Genomic DNA, 21,889 nt, shown 5'->3' with positions numbered 1-21,889 from the left:
CCCTGGGCGCTGGTGGCACGACTCTGAAGACTGCTGATCATAGGGGGCGACGCAATCCTCAATTTGCTCTGGTTGCAACCAAAAGCTTTGTGGCTGATGAATGCGGAGCAAAAGTTAGGAGAAGTCTGATCTCCGGTCTTCTTCGTGAGCTGAGGTCCGTCGTGCACACAACAGTCTACGGAGAAAACGGTATTTATAACAAGCATTGCTCTGTTTCACCCTGCTTATGTGTATGAATCCAGCGAGCTGTGGGAGACTGCGGGGCTAGTCCCTTTGATCCCGGCTGCTGTACATTTACACACACGAGGTGTGTCAAAGACCTTGTGAAGTCACACTTTGTTTAATTGAAGACAAAAACACTAACGATTGGTGTGTGCACAACGAGGAATAACGTACACAGGTGAGGTGGTGAAAAATTCTAGCAAACTGAACGAGGAACCATGTTAACTAGATCCACCAAAACTGGCGCACACCCTAAAAATCCATCTCCTTTGACTACAGCTCATTTTAATGATATGGATTTGTCAGTGCAACAGGCGATCTTGACTCCGGCTAGGAGCATGGCGAAAAAAGGGTCCATGGTGAATGGGGACATTCAAATGTTCTGTAGTGGCTCATTATCAGCTCATAGAGCAAAGAGGGCAATGGACACGAGCAAGACACAGATGATTGGTGGAATTGATAGCAGAGACCATTCAAGAGCAAGCTCTATGCTTAATACTGTCTATTCCAACGCAGTCACTGCAGTGGCTCAAGTGTCTACCCGCACAGGCCTCAATCTTCATCTGACACGGCCCTGCTGGGCTCACTAACTCTTGATGGGATACCTCCCATCACTACAATGTCATCGGTAAAAGTAGGGGGGGATACCGCAGTCATTGACTTAGATATGAATGGCTCTGCGTTTTCAGACAAATGTATGTCAGAGAACTTGTCTAGCACTCCTACAATGTTTACAGATGCCTCTGTGAGTTCTGATGAGGACTCAATTGTTTCGATTGAATCTGGAAGTGCTGATCCATGCGTGGCCACCCAGGGCATGAACACCACTCTTCGCCCTGTGATGCATTCACGTGGTACTAGCACTTACAGTGACCTGAATGTGCAGTCCCTTTCACAGTCTGACATTACGCTACAAGCACTACATTTGCCAGTTTATTCATTAAGAGATTTATATAACAAAAAGTTAAGGAAAATATGATAAAGAACCTTGAGGCTTGCTCCAAGGGGGGAGGGGGGGCATACATAAATGCTCTGTTGCCTCACAAACAAACTGAAGTTAGTCCATTAAAACGGTCACGCTCACCTGCAAGCAATCGTGGAAATCAGGGATATAGGAGTTGTCTACGTCACATTGAATCAGTTATTTGCCAGGTAGATGTGGAATCTGAACATCAACAACCAAATGGGCAGATGACAAGAGAATTTCTATTTCAGCATGATCAATCGTGGAATCGAGTTTCCACTCAAAAGTCTTATTCAATTTTTAATGGTGATATTAAAAAAGCAACCATATTGAGAAAAGGGGCTGATGGTTCGAAAAAACAGATGCACAGTAATATTGTTGAAAAGAAGGCCCAGACGAAAATCACTAAAAATCAACCCACACCCAAAAGCATAGGAAGAAGTATTACTAAAAGGTTTGTGAATGCTATCTCGACTTCATCTGCAGCAACTAAACTCCAAGTGTGAATACTACTAATGGCATTAAAAAAAGATATGCTTTTAAACCAAGCTAAGTCAAAAAGGACGGGCAAAGAAACTAATGGGGAAAAGAGGGACGATCATCCCCCGTTGGATGTACTGATGAATGAGGTTGCACAACTGAAGTCACAAGCCGAGACAGCCACATGTTCATTTACAACTGGAAGTAAACTGTCTGGTGCTCGCGTCGTGCCTCTAGCATCTAGTCCAGAGGATGTGATGCGACACAGAGACGAGAATATGCTGGGGCGCAATCTCCCACCTTGGACTCTGGGTGCTCCGGCTGCCCCACAGGGTTTCTCAAATAAAAAGTCTGTTACATCTGCGAGTATAATGAAGCAATCAGTGGTGTCTACTAATACATGTAGTGACAATGCCATCGATTTGGCAGTGCCCACTCTGTGCCCAACTACAATCAGCTGCAATAACACCCAATCAAGTACTAGCACTACCATGACTACTACAAAACCATTGGTGCCCAGCCAGGCGACCTTTCCTAGTGACCTGTCAAATACAGTACTTTCACTTATTAAGAATGCACTATGCGATTTGGGCATAGAAAAGAAAGGCAAGGAATTACCTCCAGTGAGCCTTTCACCTGGGATACAAGAGACCAAGAGAGCTGTAAAAAGCAAAGCGCGACCAGCCCTATGCTCCTTGATCCTTAAATGTAGACTGGCTCCTTGCACTCAGTATGACTTAAACCGAAGAGCCATCTTAGCAATTTTCTCTGATGTCCAACCACTAGAAGATATCACATCAGTTGACTTAACCTTGGTGGAATTTGTGTCCAATCAGAATTTGAATGCAGTTAGAATTTGGATACAATCAAGAGCGATTCAAAACTTGATTTGGCAAGCACAGAGCCAGTTGTTTGATCTGGGTTTTTTATTGAGTGTAGAAACAAACAACATGGCAAGTGAAGTAGCACCAAATGGAATAGATAATGTGACACAATCTAAAATCTCATCCTTATCTGAGCCAAACACCACAAACGTGATGCAAGGAGGAGTGTCCTGTGCCTGTACTTGCAGGCTAAATCAGCATTAACTAAGCAATTCTGTAAATCAACACTCCCTCTCATTAGTAAGTTGGAATACTCGAGGGCATAGACATCTCCTGAATAATGATGATAGTGGGCTAAGCAAGTTCGATATAATCCTTCTGCAAGAATCTTGGTTAACTTTAGCCCCAATTTGGGAGGAGCATCAAGTCCATCACATTCCGGCCTTAAGGTCCTCAGTAGGCAGGCCATCTGCAGGTCTAGTTACAGCCTTAAGAGAAGGCAAGGATGTCACCTCCAAATTGTGGGCAGCGCCAAATCCTTACACACTACTTGTTAGAGCTGTCATTGGTGGGGACGTCTATGCTATCTGTAACATTTATTGGAACCCCGTAGCTATATCCATTGACTTGCTGTTCAAGGACTTGAATGCGTTGTTAAACATGGTGGATGAAGATAAAAAGGTCACACACCTCATCTTGGCAGGAGATGACAAGCGGCAAGATGAGAGGCTAATGCGATGGAACTCTCTAGTCTCATCTAGAAATGTATATATGTTGAATGGGGCCATTCGTCCAGATGTCCCCTCGGCACCCACCTGGCATAGGGCCAGCTCCTCATCAACAATCGACTCTCTATGTATATGTGAATCATGAATTATGGTGCAAAATGCAAACGTTTCAGGTGTCACAGTCCACAGCGAGCGACCATGGCTTGCTGTGTGCCAGGTGGCAATCCAGGTTAAGATTTGAGGACGGCAAGCCAAAGGGCGCTTCAAATGGTTGTCTGGTGGTTAATTGTGCTGGGAGCCGCCTCTGATGGACAGAGAATGCTTTGATTCATTTTAATCAAATTCTTTCAGATTCTGACAACAACAACAACACTTCACAAACAAAAGAGATGGGTCTATTTTACAGCAATGCAATGCAGGCTTTTAGCCAATCAAATACTGGTAAGTGGAAAAAAGCTTCACTTACACAGGTTTGACAGGTTCCTCCATATTAGGAGGACTGCATATCGAGCAGAATTAAGACAATTATCAAAGCATCCTCAGTCGGTTCGAGTGGCTCTCAGCAAAAGGGCTCGCTCATTGTATAACAATTGGTGCAAGGAGCACCGAGCGACTCTATACCACAGGGATGGCTTGTGCATGTTATCTGCGTTAGCACAAAAAAATATATCCAAAATGTGGGCTTCTTTAAATCAAGCCACAAGTTACCACCAAATGGACATGCAAACGGCAATAGTAGAGACACACCAGTGGGTGAGCCACTTTGAGCAAGTATATGCCCCACCCTCCGACTCTCAGCCTTTGACTGCACTCCAGGAAAATCCAAAATTTTGGCTACATTTGGACTTGGTTGAAATAAAACAATTAATCATGTCCTCAAGTAGTTCACGTGCCGTGGGCCCCGATGGCATTTCCAATCAGATGATGAAAAAACACTTAGAACTCTGGGGTTCAATTTTGTTAAAAATATACTCAGCCATCAACCGACATCAAAAACTGCCAAAATCTTGGACTGAAGCAATTACGATACCAATTTACAAGAAAGGAGATCGACAATCGCCGGTGAGTTATCACCCAATCTCACTTTTAGATGCCCCTAGCAAAATATTTTGCAGAATTATTTTGAAAAAAACTTAATAAATGGGTATCTGAAAGCGACTTAAAAGATCCCCTACAGTCTGGTTTTGTCAAAGGAATGGGAACAATTCCTAACATCATGGCGTTGTCAATAATACAATCCAAACAAGTCTAGAGTGGTGAACCTTTATATTTGGGATTTATTGACTTTAATTCGGCATTTGATTCCATAGACAGGTCAATACTGGTTGCCAAACTTAAGCAACATCACTGCCCCCATCACTAATGAATTTGGTAATATTATGACATTCAAATACCTCAATGCGAGTAAAACTAAACTTAGAAGGCAAGTTGTCACCTGAAATCCCAACTTATAGAGGGGTAAAGCAGGGCTGTGCCCTTGCATCATTCCTTTTTAATTTTTTTATTTTGGATTTAGGACCCTCAATAACGAACTGCATTACTGATGCGCCCCGCATTGGCCAACAAAAAATAGCATATCTATTGTATGCAGATGATTTGGTGTTACTTTCTAAAACACCTATATGATTGCTAAATATGTTGAACCAACTAGAAACCTATATAATAGCTAATAATCTCATAGTCAACACTGCCAAAAAACAAATTTTAATTTGTAATAATAAACCAAAAAAACAGAGATTAAAATGGCTTCTTCATCAATGCCAATTATCAGTTGTTCTAAGATATAAATATCTGGGAATTTTCATCGAACACCGGAAAACACTTCAAACTCAATTTTGTGAAATTAAATCCAAGTTAGATCCTTTAATTTCTCAGTCAAAGATATTATTAGGAACATTTGGAAAATTCACATTAAAGCATGTCATATCCTTCTACAAGTCCAAAGTAGTCTCGATCCTATTATATGGGTCTGAGGCTTTTGTTCCACAAGAGCGTCGATTTTGGGATGGCTGGGAAGGAAAGTATTGGAAAGCAGTGTTAGCCCTATCGCCTGGGACTCCATTAGCGTTACTGCGGTTTAAATTAGGCTTAACGTCATTACATTCGCAAGCCTTATGGAAACGATGTTCCCTCATGCGAAAATTATTGGAAGGGGTAGAGAAACCATCACTTTTGAATATACTAGCTCAAAATGTGTTATCGTCCAGTGATGGTCTAGCAAGAAAGTGGCAGCAACAAACATTAAGCGCCTTAGCCGATGCTGCAGTAACAATTGAACCTTTCTTATCTAATCCAGATCATGCGAAAAGAAAAATGTATAAATATGATTGGATTAGCAGCATGGCAATGTGTACTAAACTTAAAGATTTCAACTTGGGAGCATTTGGTTCCAAAAGGTATGGTGTGACAGCTGATTACTTATTCAAATTTCCATGGCATGCACACCAGCACAAATTATTACAATTTAGATTAAACCAATATGAAACGAAGGATATTTTGTGCAGAAGGCGAGTGATCCCAAGAGAGCAAAATTACTGTAGATTCTGCTTGAATACAGAACAGAGAGAAACCTTACAGCATCTCTTAGCTGAGTGCACTGCCTTGGCCATTGTAAGAGTGAAATGTTTTGAGAAGAAATTTACGGTACAGAGTCATACAAATAATGAACAAGTATGGAATATGCTATTTTCAAATCCGAGATTAACAGTTCAGATTGCGATCATGCAATTTTTGGACATTGTATTGCCGGAAATTTGAAAATGAACCGCAGAATCTAATGCAATTCGTATTGTCTTGAAAAATGACAATCATTGGTCTCTCTGTTTTATCTTTTACTTTTCATCTTCTATTTTTTACCCACTAGTATTAGGAAGTCTATGGGTGACAGCAGATTATACTTCATCAATGTTATGCAATTTACTTTGGGATTGTGTATACTTGGTATTTTATTGTTGTATTATGTGTTTAATTCTTAATATTTGAAAGTTGGTTTTCCAACTGTAACAAATAATAAATAAAAAAAGAAAACTATGAGGGGTCAATGTATTTACTATGAGTGGTCAGTGCATGTGCTATGAGTGGTCAGGCTATGTACTATGAGTGGTCAGTGAGTGGCCAGTGCATGTACTATGAGCGGTCAGTGCATGTACTATGAGTGTCCAGTGCATGTACTATGAGTGGTCAGTGCATGTATTATGAGTGGTCAGTGCATGTACTATGAGCGGTCAGTGCATGTACTATGAGTGTCCAGTGCATGTACTATGAGTGGTCAGTGCATGTATTATGAGTGGTCAGTGCATGTACTATGAGTGGTCAGTGCATATACAATGAGTGGTCAGTGTATGTACGATGAGTGGTCAGTGTATGTACGATGTACATTAGCGGACAAATGCCTAGAGCGGACGAGTCAATAGAGAAGACGAGTGCGTAGGGCGCATGAATGCACAGTGCTGATGACTGCGTAGAACGGCTTAGTTGTGTAGAGCGGATGAGTGCGTAGAGCGGATGAGTGCGTAGAGCAGATGAGTGTCGAGTGCATGTAGAGCAGATGAGTACGTAGAGACACTGAGTGCGTAAAGCAGACGGAATGGGTGAAGCATGTGGATGGAATGGGTGACGTATATGGATAGAACGAGTGATGTATGTGAATAGAACGGGTGACGCATGTGGATAGAATGGTTGACGTATGTGGATGGATGAGTGCGCAGAATGGACGAGTGCGTAGAACGGACGGAGCGGGCGACATATGTGGATGGAATGGGGATGTATGTGGATGGAATGGGGACGTATGTGGATGGAATGGGGACGCAGGTGAATGCAATGGAGATGTATGTGGATTGAACAGATGAAGTAAGTGGAAGGTACTGATGTAACATGTGAAAGGTACGGGTGAAATATGTGGAAGGTACAGATGAAAAATGTGGACGGGGTGCATAAAACAACTTAGAATTCACGGAAATGATCTGATTACATCAACAGATCGGAGTGCATGGAACAGATCCGAGTGCATGAAACAGACTGGAGTGCATGAAACAGACTGGAGTGTGTGGAACGGACTGGAGTGCGTGGAATGGTCCGAGTGCGTGGAATGGTTCGGAGTGCGTGGAATGGTTCGGAGTGCGTGGAATGGTTCGGAGTGCGTGGAATGGTCCAAGTGCGTGGAATGGTCCGAGTGCGTGGAATGGTTCGGAGTGCGTGGAATGGTGCGGAGCGCGTGGAATGGTTCGGAGCGTGTGGAATGGTTCGGAGCGCATGGAATGGTTCAGAGCGCATGGAATGTTTCGGAGTGCGTGGAATGGTACGGAGTGCATGGAATGGTTCGGAGTATGTGGAATGGACTAGCGTGCGTGGATCAGACTAGAGTGCATGGAGTGGCCTAGAGTGCATGGAGCGGACTGGAATGCATGGAACGGACTGGAATGCATGGAACAGACAGGAGCGCATGGAGCGGACTGGAATGTATGGAGCAGACTGGAATGCATGGAGGGGAATAGAGCGCATGGAACTGACTGGAGCGCTTAGAAGTGCGCGACATACATGAATGGTTTGGAATGCCTGTAACGTTTGAAAGAGCATGTAAACCGTCTTATCACAAGCATTACCATCATCAGCATTACCATCACCAGCAGAACCATCACCAGCATTACCATCACCAGCAGAACCATTACCAGCAGAACCATTACCAGCTGTAACATCACCAGCAGTACATCACCATCTGTACCATCACCTGCTGTACCATCACCAGCATTACCATCACCAGCATTACCATCACCAGCATTACCATCACCAGCTGTACCATCACAAGCATTACCATCATCAGCATTACCATCTCCAGCAGAACCATCACCAGCATTACCATCACCAGCAGAACCATTACCAGCTGTAACATCACCAGCAGTACCATCAGCACCAGTACCATCACCAGCAGTACCATCACCAGCATTACAATCACCAGCAGTACCATCCCCAGCTGCACCATGAGCAGCATTACAATCACCAGCTGTACCATCACAAGCATTAATATCACCAGCAGTACCATCACCAGCTGCACCATCACCAGCATTACCATCAGCAGCATTACCTCCAGCAGCTGTACCATCACCTGCAGTTCCATCACCAGCAGTACCATCACCAGCTGTACCATCACCAGCATTAATATCACCAGCAGTACCATCACCAGCATTACAACCACCAGCTGTACAATCACCAGCATTACCACCACCAGCATTACCACCAACAGCATTACCACCAGCAGATGTACCATCACCAGCATTACCATCACCAGCAGTACCATCACCAGCAGTACCATCACCAGCATTAATATCACCAGCAGTACCCTCACAGGCATTACCATCACCAGCAGTACCACCACCAGCATTACCACCAGCAGCATTACCACCAGCAGCTGTACCATCACCAGCATTACCATCACCAGCATTACCATCACCAGCTGTACCATCACCAGCAGTACCATCACAAGCAGTACCATCACCAGCATTACCATCACCAGCATTACCATCACCAGCATTACCATAACCAGCAGTACCATCACTAGCAGTACCATCACCAGCATTACCATCACCAGTATTACCATCATCAGCATTAAAAATCACCAGCATTACCATCAGCAGCATTACCATCACCAGCAGTATTACCACCACCAGCTATACCACCAGCAGCATTACCACCAGCAGCTGTACCATCACCAGCATTACCATCACCAGCAGTACTATCACCAGCAGTACCATCACCAGCTGTACCATCACCAGCATTAATATCACCAGCAGTACCATCACCAGCATTACCATCACCAGTTGTACCATCACCAGCATTACCATCACCAGCAATACCACCACCAGCATTACCACCACCAGCATTACCACCAGCAGTTGTACCATCACCAGCATTACCATCACCAGCATTACCATCACCAGCTGTACTATCACCAGCAGGACCATCACCAGCAGTACCACCACCAGCATTACCACCAGCAGCATTACCACCAGCAGCTGTACCATCACCAGCATTACCATCACCAGCTGTACCATCACCAGCAGGACCATCACCAGCAGGACCATCGCCAGCAGTACCATCACTAGCAGTACCATCACCACCAGTACCATCACCAGCATTACCATCACTAGCATTACCATCAAAAGCTGTACCATCACAAGCATTACCATCACCAGCATTACCATCACCAGCTGTACCATCACCAGCTGTACCATCACAAGCATTAATATCACCAGCAGAACCATTACCAGCTGTAACATCACCAGCTGTAACATCACCAGCTGTACCATCATCAGCATTACCATCACCAGCATTAACATCACCAGCATTACCATCACCAGCTGTACCATCACCAGCTGTACCATCACCAGCATTACCATCACCAGCATTACCATCACCAGCTGTACCATCACCGTCAGTACCATCACCAGCAGAGCCATTACCAGCAGAACCATCACCAGCAGTACCATCACCAGCACTAACATCACCAGCTGTACCATCACAAGCATTATCATCATCAGCATTACCATCACCAGCAGAACCCTCACCAGCATTACCATCACCAGCAGAACCATTACGAGCTGTAACATCACCAGCAGTACCATCACCAGCTGTACCATCACCAGCTGTACCATCACCAGCATCATCATCACCAGCATTACCATCACCAACAGTACCATCACCAGCAGTAGCATCACCAGCATTACCATCACCAGCATTAATATCCCCAGCAGTACCATCACCAGCATTATGATCAACAGCAGTGCCATCACCAGCAGTACCATCACCAGCATTAATATCACCAGCAGTACCATCACCAGCATTTCAATCACTAGCAGTACCATCACCAGCTGTACCATCACCAGCATTAATATCACCAGCATTACTATCACCAGCAGGACCATCACCAGCAGTACCTCATCAGCTGTACCATCACCAGCATTACCATCACCAGCAGTACCATCACCAGCAGTACCATCATCAGCATTACCATCACCAGCAGAACCATCACCAGCATTACCATCACCAGCAGTACCATCACCAGCTGTACCATCACCAGCATCATCATCACCAGCATCACCATCACCAGATATACCATCACCAGCAGTACCATCACCAGCAGTACCATCACCAGCAGTACCATCACCAGCATTGCCAACACCAGCATTAATATCACCAGCAGTACCATCACTAGCATTACCCTCCCCAGCAGTACCATCACCAGCATTACAATCACCAGCAGTACCATCACCAGCTGTACCATCACCAGCATTACAATCACCAGCTGTACCATCACCAGCATTAATATCACCAGCATTACCATCACCAGCAGGACCATCACCAGCAGTACCATCACCAGCATTACCACCAGCAGCATTACCACCAGCAGCTGTACCATAACCAGCATTACCATCACCAGCTGTACCATCACCAGCAGGACCATCACCAGCAGGACCATCACTAGCTGTACCATCACCAGCATTACCATCACCAGCATTACCATCACCAGCTGTACCATCACCAGCATTACCATCAACATCTGTACCATCACAAGCATTACCATCACCAGCAGTACCATCACCAGCATTACCATCACCAGCATTACCATCACCAGCTGTACCATCACAAGCATTACCATCATCAGCATTACCATCACCAGCAGAACCATAACCAGCATTACCATCACCAGCAGAACCATTACCATCTGTAACATCACCAGCAGTACCATCACCAGCTGTACCATCCCAGCATCACCAGCATTACCATCACCAGCTGTACCATCACCAGCATCACCATCACCAGCATCACCATCACCAGATGTACCATCACCAGCTTTACCATCACCAGCATTACCATCACCAGCATTACCATCACCAGCAGAACCATTGCCAGCAGTACCATCACCAGCAGAACCATTCCCAGCAGTACCATCACCAGCATTACCATCACCAGCAGAACCATTACCAGCTGTAACATCACCAGCAGTACCATCACGAGCAGAACCATTACCAGCTGTAACATCACCAGCAGTACCATCACCAGCAGAACCATTACCAGCTGTAACATCACCAGCATTACCATCACCAGCAGAACCATTACCAGCTGTAACATCACCAGCATCACCATCACCAGAATTACCATCACCAGCATTACCATCACCAGCAGTACCATCACCAGCAGTACCATCACCAGCATTACCATCACCAGAAGAACCATTACCAGCAGTACCGTTACCAGCAGTACCATCACCAGCATTACCATCACCAGCAGTACCATCACCAGCAGTACCATCACCAGCATCACCAGCATTACCATCAGCAGCAGTACCATCACCAGCATCACCAGCATTACCATCACCAGCATTACCATCACCAGCATTACCATCACCAGCAGTACCATCACCAGCAGTACCATCACCAGCATCACCAGCATTACCATCACCAGCAGTACCATCACCAGCATCACCAGCATTACCATCACCAGCATTACCATCACCAGCATTACCATCACCAGCAGTACCATCACCAGCTGTACCATCACCAGCATTACCATCACCAGCTGTACCATCACAAGCATTACCATCATCAGCATTACCATCACCAGCAGTACCATCACCAGCTGTACCATCACCAGCATTACCATCACCAGCTGTACCATCACAAGCATTACCATCATCAGCATTACCATCACCAGCAGAACCATAACCAGCATTACCATCACCAGCAGAACCATTACCATCTGTAACATCACCAGCAGTACCATCACCAGCTGTACCATCCCAGCATCACCAGCATTACCATCACCAGCTGTACCATCACCAGCTGTACCATCACCAGCATCACCATCACCAGCATCACCATCACCAGATGTACCATCACCAGCTTTACCGTCATCAGCATTACCATCACCAGCATTACCATCACCAGCAGAACCATTGCCAGCAGTACCATCACCAGCAGAACCATTCCCAGCAGTACCATCACCAGCATTACCATCACCAGCAGAACCATTACCAGCTGTAACATCACCAGCAGTACCATCACGAGCAGAACCATTACCAGCTGTAACATCACCAGCAGTACCATCACCAGCAGAACCATTACCAGCTGTAACATCACCAGCATTACCATCACCAGCAGAACCATTACCAGCTGTAACATCACCAGCATCACCATCACCAGAATTACCATCACCAGCATTACCATCACCAGCAGTACCATCACCAGCAGTACCATCACCAGCATTACCATCACCAGAAGAACCATTACCAGCAGTACCATTACCAGCAGTACCATCACCAGCATTACCATCACCAGCAGTACCATCACCAGCAGTACCATCACCAGCATCACCAGCATTACCATCACCAGCAGTACCATCACCAGCATCACCAGCATTACCATCACCAGCATTACCATCACCAGCATTACCATCACCAGCAGTACCATCACCAGCTGTACCATCACCAGCATTACCATCAACAGCATTACCATCACCAGCATTACCACCAGCAGCATTACCACCACCAGCATTACCACCAGCAGCATTACCACCAGCAGCTGTCCATCACCAGCATTACCATCACCAGCTGTACCATCACCACCAGGACCATCACCAGCAGGACCATCACTAGCTGTACCATCACCAGCATTACCATCACAAGCTGTATCATCACCAGCATTACCATCAACAGCTGTACCATCACAAGCATTACCATCACCAGCAGTACCATCACCAGCATTACCATCACCAGCATTACCATCACCAGCTGTACCATCACAAGCATTACCATCATCAGCATTACCATCACCAGCAGAACCATCACCAGCATTACCATCACCAGCAGAACCATTACCATCTGTAACATCACCAGCAGTACCATCACCAGCTGTACCATCACCAGCTGTACCATCCCAGCATCACCAGCATTACCATCACCAGCTGTACCATCACCAGCTGTACCATCACCAGCATCACCATCACCAGATGTACCATCACGAGCTTTACCATCACCAGCATTACCATCACCAGCATTACCATCACCAGCAGAACCATTGCCAGCAGTACCATCACCAGCAGAACCATTCCCAGCAGTACCATCATCAGCATTACCATCACCAGCAGAACCATTACCAGCTGTAACATCACCAGCAGTACCATCACGAGCAGAACCATTACCAGCTGTAACATCACCAGCAGTACCATCACCAGCAGAACCATTACCAGCAGAACCATTACCAGCTGTAACATCACCAGCATCACCATCACCAGAATTACCATCACCAGCATTACCATCACCAGCAGTACCATCACCAGCATTACCATCACCAGCAGAACCATTGCCAGCAGTACCATCACCAGCAGAACCATTCCCAGCAGTACCATCATCAGCATTACCATCACCAGCAGAACCATTACCAGCTGTAACATCACCAGCAGTACCATCACGAGCAGAACCATTACCAGCTGTAACATCACCAGCAGTACCATCACCAGCATTACCATCACCAGCAGAACCATTACCAGCTGTAACATCACCAGCATCACCATCACCAGAATTACCATCACCAGCATTACCATCACCAGCAGTACCATCACCAGCAGTACCATCACCAGCATTACCATCACCAGAAGAACCATTACCAGCAGTACCGTTACCAGCAGTACCATCACCAGCATTACCATCACCAGCATTACCATCACCAGCAGTACCATCACCAGCATCACCAGCATTACCATCACCAGCATTACCATCACCAGCAGTACCATCACCAGCTGTACCATCACCAGCATTACCATCAACAGCATTACCATCACCAGCATTACCACCAGCAGCATTACCACCACCAGCATTACCACCAGCAGCATTACCACCAGCAGCTGTCCATCACCAGCATTACCATCACCAGCTGTACCATCACCACCAGGACCATCACCAGCAGGACCATCACTAGCTGTACCATCACCAGCATTACCATCACCAGCATTACCATCACCAGCTGTACCATCACCAGCATTACCATCACCAACAGAACCATTACCAGCATTACCATTACCAGCAGTACCATCACCAGCATTACCATCACCAGCATTACCATCACCAGCAGTACCAGCATTACCATCACCAGCATTACCATCACCAGCAGTGCCATCACCAGCTGTACCATCACCAGCATTACCATCACCAGCATTACCACCAGCAGCATTACCACCACCAGCATTACCATCACCAGCATTACCATCACCAGCTGTACCATCACAAGCATTACCATCATCAGCATTACCATCACCAGCAGAACCATCACCAGCATTACCATCACCAGCAGAACCATTACCAGCTGTAACATCACCAGCATTACCATCACCAGCATTATCATCACGAGCATTACCATCACCAGCTGTACCATCACAAGCATTACATCACCAGCATTACCATCACCAGCTGTACCATCACCAGCTGTACCATCACAAGCATTACCATCATCAGCATTACCATCACCAGCAGAACCATCACCAGCATTACCATCACCAGCAGAACCATTACCAGCTGTAACATCAGCAACAGTACCATCACCAGCTGTACCATCACCAGCTGTACCATCCCAGCATCACCATCACCAGCATTACCATCACCAGCTGTACCATCACCAGCTGTACCATCACCAGCATCACCATCACCCTCATTACCATCACCAGCTGTACCATCACCAGCTGTACCATCCCAGCATCACCATCACCAGCATTACCATCACCAGCTGTACCATCACCAGCTGTACCATCACCAGCATCACCATCACCATCATTACCATCACCAGCTGTACCATCACCAGCTGTACCATCACAAGCATTATCATCATCAGCATTACCATCACCAGCAGTACCATCACCAGCATCACCAGCATTACCATCACCAGCATTACCATCACCAGCAGTACCATCACCAGCATTACCATCACCAGCATTACCACCACCAGCATTACCACCACCAGCAATACCACCAGCAGCATTACCACCAGCAGCATTACCACCAGCAGCTGTCCATCACCAGCATTACCATCACCAGCTGTACCATCACCACCAGGACCATCACCAGCAGGACCATCAACAGCTGTACCATCACCAGCATTACCATCACCAGCATTACCATCACCAGCTGTACCATCACCAGCATTACCATCAACAGCTGTACCATCACCAGCAGAACCATTACCAGCAGTACCATTACCAGCAGTACCATCACCAGCATTACCATCACCAGCATTACCATCACCAGCAGTACCATCACCAGCATCACCAGCATTACCATCACCAGCACTACCATCACCAGCAGTACCATCACCAGCTGTACCATCACCAGCATTACCCTCACCAGCATTACCACCAGCAGCATTACCACCGCCAGCATTACCACCAGCAGCATTACCATCACCAGCTGTACCGTCACCAGCATTACCATCAACAGCTGTACCATCACAAGCATTACCATCATCAGCATTACCATCACCAGCAGAACCATCACCAGCATTACCATCACCAGCAGAACCATTACCAGCTGTAACATCACCAGCATTACCATCACCAGCATTATCATCACGAGCATTACCATCACCAGCTGTACCATCACAAGCATTACATCACCAGCATTACCATCACCAGCTGTACCATAACCAGCTGTAGCATCACAAGCATTACCATCATCAGCATTACCATCATCAGCAGAACCATCACCAGCATTACCATCACCAGCAGAACCATTACCAGCTGTAACATCACCAACAGTACCATCACCAGCTGTACCATCACCAGCTGTACCATCCCAGCATCACCATCACCCGCTGTACCATCACCCGCTGTACCATCACCAGCTGTACCATCACCAGCATCACCATCACCAGCATTACCATCACCAGCTGTACCATCACCAGCTGTACCATCACCAGCATTACCATCACCAGCATTACCATCACCAGCAGAACCATTACCAGCTGTAACATCACCAGCAGTACCATCACCAGCTGTACCATCACCAGCTGTACCATCCCAGCATCACCAGCATTACCATCACCAGCTGTACCATCACCAGCTGTACCATCACTAGCATCACCATCACCAGCTGTACCATCACCATCTGTACCATCACCAGCATTACCATCACCAGCATTACCATCACCAGCAGAACCATTGCCAGCAGTACCATCACCAGCAGAACCATTCTTAGCAGTACCATCACCAGCATTACCATCACCAGCAGAACCATTACCAGCTGTAACATCACCAGCAGTACCATCACCAGCAGAACCATTACTAGCTGTAACATCACCAGCAGTACCATCACCAGCAGAACCATTACCAGCTGTAACATCACCAGCATCAACATCACCAGCATTACCATCACCAGCATTACCATCACCAGCTGTACCATCACCAGCAGTACCATCACCAGCATTACCAACACCATCAGAACCATTACCAGCAGTACCATTACCAGCAGTACCATCACCAGCAGTACCATCACCAGCATTACCATCACCAGCAGTACCATCACCAGCATCACCAGCATTACCATCACCAGCATTACCATCACCAGCAGTACCATCACCAGCTGTACCATCACCAGCATTACCATCACCAGCATTACCACCACCAGCATTACCGCCAGCAGCATTACCACCAGCTATACCATCACCAGCATTTCCATCACCAGCTGTACCATCACCACCAGGACCATCACCAGCAGGACCATCACTAGCTGTACCATTACCAGCATTACCATCACCAGCATTACCATCACCAGCTGTACCATCACCAGCATTACCATCAACAGCTGTACCATCACAAGCATTACCATCACCAGCAGTACCATCACCAGCATTACCATCACCAGCTGTACCATCCCAGCATCACCATCACCAGCATTACCATCACCAGCTGTACCATCACCAGCTGTACCATCACCAGCAGAACCATCACCAGCATTACCATCACCAGCTGTACCATCACCAGCCGTACCATCACCAGCATTACCATCACCAGCATTACCATCACCAGCAGTACCATCACCAGCAGACCCATTACCAGTAGTACCATCACCAGCATTACCATCACCAGCGGAACCATTACCAGCTGTAACATCACCAGCAGTACCATCACCAGCAGAACCATTACCAGCTGTAACATCACCAGCTTTACCATCACCAGCAGAACTATTATCAGCTGTAACATCACCAGCATCACCATCACCAGCATTACCATCACCAGCAGTACCGTCACTAGCATTACCATCACCAGCAGTACCATCACCAGCATTACCATCACCAGCAGTACCATCACCAGCATCACCAGCATTACCATCACCAGCATTAATATCACCAGCAGTACCATCACCAGCATTACCATCGCCCTCACTCATAAGGAGAGACATCGCCCTTTCCTCCATTCATGGCAGAAGAGGGAACTCCAAGCTGCCAGTCTTGTGCCCCCTTCAGAAGAATAATGCACGTGTGTAGACTAGGAACAGGTGGAACAGAACTCATTCCATGCCTGCCATCTGAAGAAGACTTCATGCCAGTCTGCCAGCAACTTGCACCATGTGACCCTACATTTGGCACGCTCATTCCATGCCAGTCTGGACCTGCTCCTGTGCCTACCGTGAATCCCTTAACTCACCCTCATCGTGTTGCACTCCCTTGTGGTGCAATGAGGCCACTCTCCTAATATCTTCTAGCTGGGGGGCAGTTACCAATGCCTGTGCCCCCCGCCCTCACAGCACCCATCACTGCTGTAGCATTCGGCTTGCACCGACGGATGCCCACCTGGCAAAGCAGGCACCACGTGGCACCCCCCCTGAGTTACTAACAATGAGTGGGGTCGCGGCAATGTACACACGGTCCTGCTGGGGGTTGCAGCCCCCTCCCCAGGATGTGACTGTGTTGCTGTGTCTGGAACGCGTGGCAGGCAGGTGCGGCCTCCCGGGAACACGGTCCTACATGGCTGCACCCCCCCTCCACTCCCCCTGTGGGTGCAGTGGAAGGTGCTCTGCCTGCAGGACTAGACAGCCCCCCCTCTGTTCCATGTGCTTGTGCTTTGTGGTGATTCACACGGAGCACCCCTGCTTTGGTGCACCCAGCTTCACAGGTGGACGGCACGGGCTGCATTTCCCAATGCCTTCCTGTCCCCTCGTTGTGGGAATCACTCAACACAGTGTCATGGCGTTGACATAGTTTATTCAACAAGTGGCTGAAGAGGTTGTCAGGTGGTTGTAAACACTAGCCCTTGCCTCGGGATTGTCACAAAGCGTCTTCGTATAGCTGGCTCTGGGACTCCTGGACTCCAGTTTCTCAGGATCTCCGGGGTCTTGAGACTCGTTGCAGTCCGTTTCTCACGGATTCTGGGAACTTGGGACTTCAAGTCCCAATCTATAGGGTTACTCGGCACATTTTGTTCAACACTGTCTCTTAGGACTTTCGACTTCAAGTTCCAGCATGCAAATCTCTTTACATGTTCACCAGTGACTCTGGATTTCATATTCCAAGGTGCAAGCTCTCCCTTCATGTTACGCTCCACTCTCATTGGCTTTAGGATGTGGACTTCAAGTTCCAGCATGCTCCACTTCTTGTTGCAGTTAATTTATCAGTGGCTCTGAAAAACTTGGCACTCAAGCTCTAGCAGGCATCAATTCCGCTTTACACTTAATTGCTCACTAACTCTCACCACTTGAACATCAAGTTCCAGCATGCACCACTTCTTCTTGGAACTTCTTTTGGGTGTACACAGGGCTTGGACCTCAAGTTAGAGCACACAGAATGGAGCCCCACTTTCCTCAATCCCTGGATACAATGCCTTTCCGTAGATGTCTCTTCGCCGCTTCAGTCTCCTCTAATGCCCCACACCCCTCTGCCTCTGGGGTCCACTCCTCCCCATCTGACCTTCTCTTCTTCCTCTCGCTGACCACCTGGCCCCTGCACAGGACATCTCGTGGCCCCTGTGCAGGTTTACAGCATCTGGGGTGCGAGCGCCACCTCTTGCACGCACCCTTTTTCTGTGGCATTCTGGGCATCGCCTGCCCCTCCCCCTCCTGTCCCCCGCGCTTCTGCATCTTATCCTCATCACACACCCTGTTTTAATCCCTCTCATGTCTGGCTTGGTGTGACCCTGCACAGCTCTTAACCTGTGTTGTTATGTTACTTGATATTTGTATAGCGCCTTACAGCCACAGTTATGGCATCAAAGCGCTTTTAGATGTGTGGCTCTTTGGCAGAACAAAGTATGAATGTACATGACAATAAACACAGCATTCATTACATTACATGTGACCATGCAATTATTGGCAGCAGACGCTTGGCATTATATTGGCAGTAGTGAATAAAGCGCTGCGGTGCAGCGGGCATTGCAATATGTTACAGCAGCACTACATTTTTCGTGACATAGCCGTACTCTATGGAGTGCAGCGGTAAAGGGGGCACAGGGCCGAGTGGAGGGGAGTCTATCAACCCCAAGGTCAACTGTCTGCAGTTGGGGGCTCTGCAATACTTCACATGCAATTGCATGCTCAATCGATAAAATGCGCATGCACAATCGATAAAATGCGCATGCACAATCGATAACACGCTATTGCATGCTCAATCGATAACACAATCGCATGGACAATCGATAAAACGCAATTGCATTCACAATCGGTAACACACAATTGCATGCACAATCAATAAGACAATCAGATGCACAATCGATAAAACGCACATGCACAATCCATAATACGCAATCGCATGCACAATCGATAAAACGCGATTGCATGCACAATCGATAACACGAAATTGCATGCACAATCAATAACACAATCGCATGCACAATCGATAAAACGCCATTGCATGCACAATTGATAACACAATCGCATGCACAATCGATAAAACACAATTGCATGCACAATCTATAACACACCGTTGCATGCACAATCGCTAACACAATCGCATGCACAATCGATAAAACACAATTGCATGCACAATCTATAACACACCGTTGCATGCACAATCGCTAACACAATCGCATGCACAATCGATAAAACGCAATTGCATGCATAATCGATAACACGCCATTACATGCATATTGGGCCCGCCTGTCAATCATTGGATAAGAGGCGTGCAGCAATGTGACAAGCGCTGGACTTTGCATGAAGGACCTAGGGATGAGGACCTAGGGATGAGAAACACGTGAGCAGAGTAAGAGAGTTCCAGTTCTACGGGTGAGTCACAGAAAGCGCTGCAATGCATTGTGTTATGTTGAGGGACATATTTCCTCTACGTATTTGAATACAGTCATTACATGACTAAAGCATCCAGGGTGGGTCTAGCGACAAAGGTCGGCTTGAGGACAGAGAGCCAGAAGGAAACAAGAGCGGAGCCAACATGCGAGAAGCAGAGCCGGCCGAGGCATGGGCAGTCTGTGCAGCGGCCCAGGGCCCCGCTCTCAGAGGGGCCCCAAGGCACCAGTGTCTGCCTCAACTGCTGTGCAGCTTGCAGGTACGAAGCTGGCGTGAGGCCAGGTTGTCGCCTCCCAACCTCCTATGGCTCTCTGGAGAGAGACACCCGTTCCCAGGGGCCCATTGGATGCTGGGGGGCCATTAATGACTGCTTCTCACTTTCTTTCTTCAAGCAGAGCATTACAGTGGGGGCGATTGACAAGTGATGGCCCATTTAAGAGACCCTTGTTTTGGAGAAGATGTTCCTAAAGTTTCTGTGTTAAGAAAAGCAAATAGGCATTTTCCTTCTGAAAGCACACACAAAGCACGACTTAACTGCCTTCCTCCCGGTCAGTTGCAATACATCACACACAACTGTCTTAAATTAGGGACCTTGTTTTCAGATGTTCATATTTAACGCACCAAAATGAGTTTATTTTTGCTAGAATGTGATATTTTCATCACATCATATATGATCCCCTGCATTTCTCAAACACTGAAACACACACAGATGACCTTTTCAAGGCCATTTTGTGTGCCATTTTCAGAATTGCATTCTGGTATTTGTATTCTCCCAGTCAAGATGTGGTAATGAAGCCATATGTGGGCACTTTTTGCTTAACATCTTTCTGTCAGGATTGACATATTTGAGTGGGTTCTATGGTGTGGGTACTTTTCAATTCATCTTCACAAAGCAGAGTAGTGTTGAAAGCCAGACATGGGGTTGGGGAGGGGAAATGATGAGAGGGCAAGCGAGTCCTGGGTATTTGCCCAGGATGTGGCAAGAGAGGTTGCAATCCTGGAGACTGGTGCAGTTATTATTCCCTGAATGAATGAATGAATGAATGAATTAATTAATTAATTAATTAATTAATGCCATTTTTATAAGGCGCAACACGCCCAAAGGTCTCAGTGTGCACATGAAGAAGTGATCATAGAAAATAAAAAGTAAAACCAGAGAATCAAAGCAGATAACTACAACGCCTCAATCCTTGGAGTTGAAGAGAAAGGTTTTGACGGCTCAGGAATGTTTCTAAGATCAAGTGGAAATGAGTTCCAGATGAGCGGGGAACAAACATCCAAGCTAGTACCGCCAACGTTCTGTAGTTTATAACACGGTTGAGAAAGCTTTTCCAGAACATAAGAGTGAAGGCCCCGAGTAACAGAAGCCTTTTGAATTCTTTTTGCCAAATACCCGGGAGCTTGA

General features: G+C 46.8%; 2 protein-coding genes across 2 annotated transcripts; one reads left to right on the top strand and one right to left on the bottom strand.

The window, feature by feature from the left end:
• The first annotated feature begins 11,048 nt into the window (after positions 1–11,048).
• Positions 11,049–15,908, top strand: LOC138514758 (mucin-2-like). Its single transcript, XM_069630139.1, has 7 exons — positions 11,049–11,200; positions 11,319–11,515; positions 11,730–11,881; positions 11,985–12,099; positions 12,143–12,615; positions 12,716–13,939; positions 14,037–15,908. The coding sequence occupies exons 1-7, from the start codon at positions 11,049–11,051 to the stop codon at positions 15,906–15,908; spliced, it is 4,185 nt and encodes a 1,394-aa protein (XP_069486240.1).
• A 122-nt stretch (positions 15,909–16,030) lies between these two features.
• LOC138514757 (uncharacterized PPE family protein PPE40-like) lies at positions 16,031–17,652 on the bottom strand. The gene is made up of 2 exons (XM_069630138.1): positions 17,151–17,652; positions 16,031–17,055 (listed from the first exon to the last, which is right to left on the bottom strand). The coding sequence occupies exons 1-2, from the start codon at positions 17,650–17,652 to the stop codon at positions 16,031–16,033; spliced, it is 1,527 nt and encodes a 508-aa protein (XP_069486239.1).
• Between the last annotated feature and the right edge of the window lie 4,237 nt (positions 17,653–21,889).

The sequence above is a fragment of the Ambystoma mexicanum genome, chromosome 12 (assembly GCF_040938575.1).
Source record: "Ambystoma mexicanum isolate Mex_15411 chromosome 12, UKY_AmexF1_1, whole genome shotgun sequence".
Lineage (NCBI taxonomy): Eukaryota > Metazoa > Chordata > Amphibia > Caudata > Ambystomatidae > Ambystoma > Ambystoma mexicanum.
This window is presented reverse-complemented; position numbering and strand designations above follow the sequence as displayed.

Excerpts from the sequence above, each read along its gene's own strand:
- LOC138514758 (XM_069630139.1), top strand. The coding sequence starts at position 11,049 with ATGTACCATCACCAGCTTTACCATCACCAGCATTACCATCACCAGCAT. Across the intron at positions 11,882-11,984 it reads CAGCATTACCATCACCAGCT|CAGTACCATCACCAGCTGTA; the intron begins GTACCATCACAA and ends TAACATCACCAG. Across the intron at positions 12,616-12,715 it reads CACCAGCAGTACCATCACCA|CATTACCATCACCAGCATTA; the intron begins GCATCACCAGCA and ends TACCATCAACAG.
- LOC138514757 (XM_069630138.1), bottom strand. The coding sequence starts at position 17,652 with ATGTCTCTCCTTATGAGTGAGGGCGATGGTAATGCTGGTGATGGTACT. Across the intron at positions 17,056-17,150 it reads TGATGGTACAGCTGGTGATG|CTGTTGATGGTAATGCTGGT; the intron begins GTAATGCTGGTG and ends GTGATGGTACAG.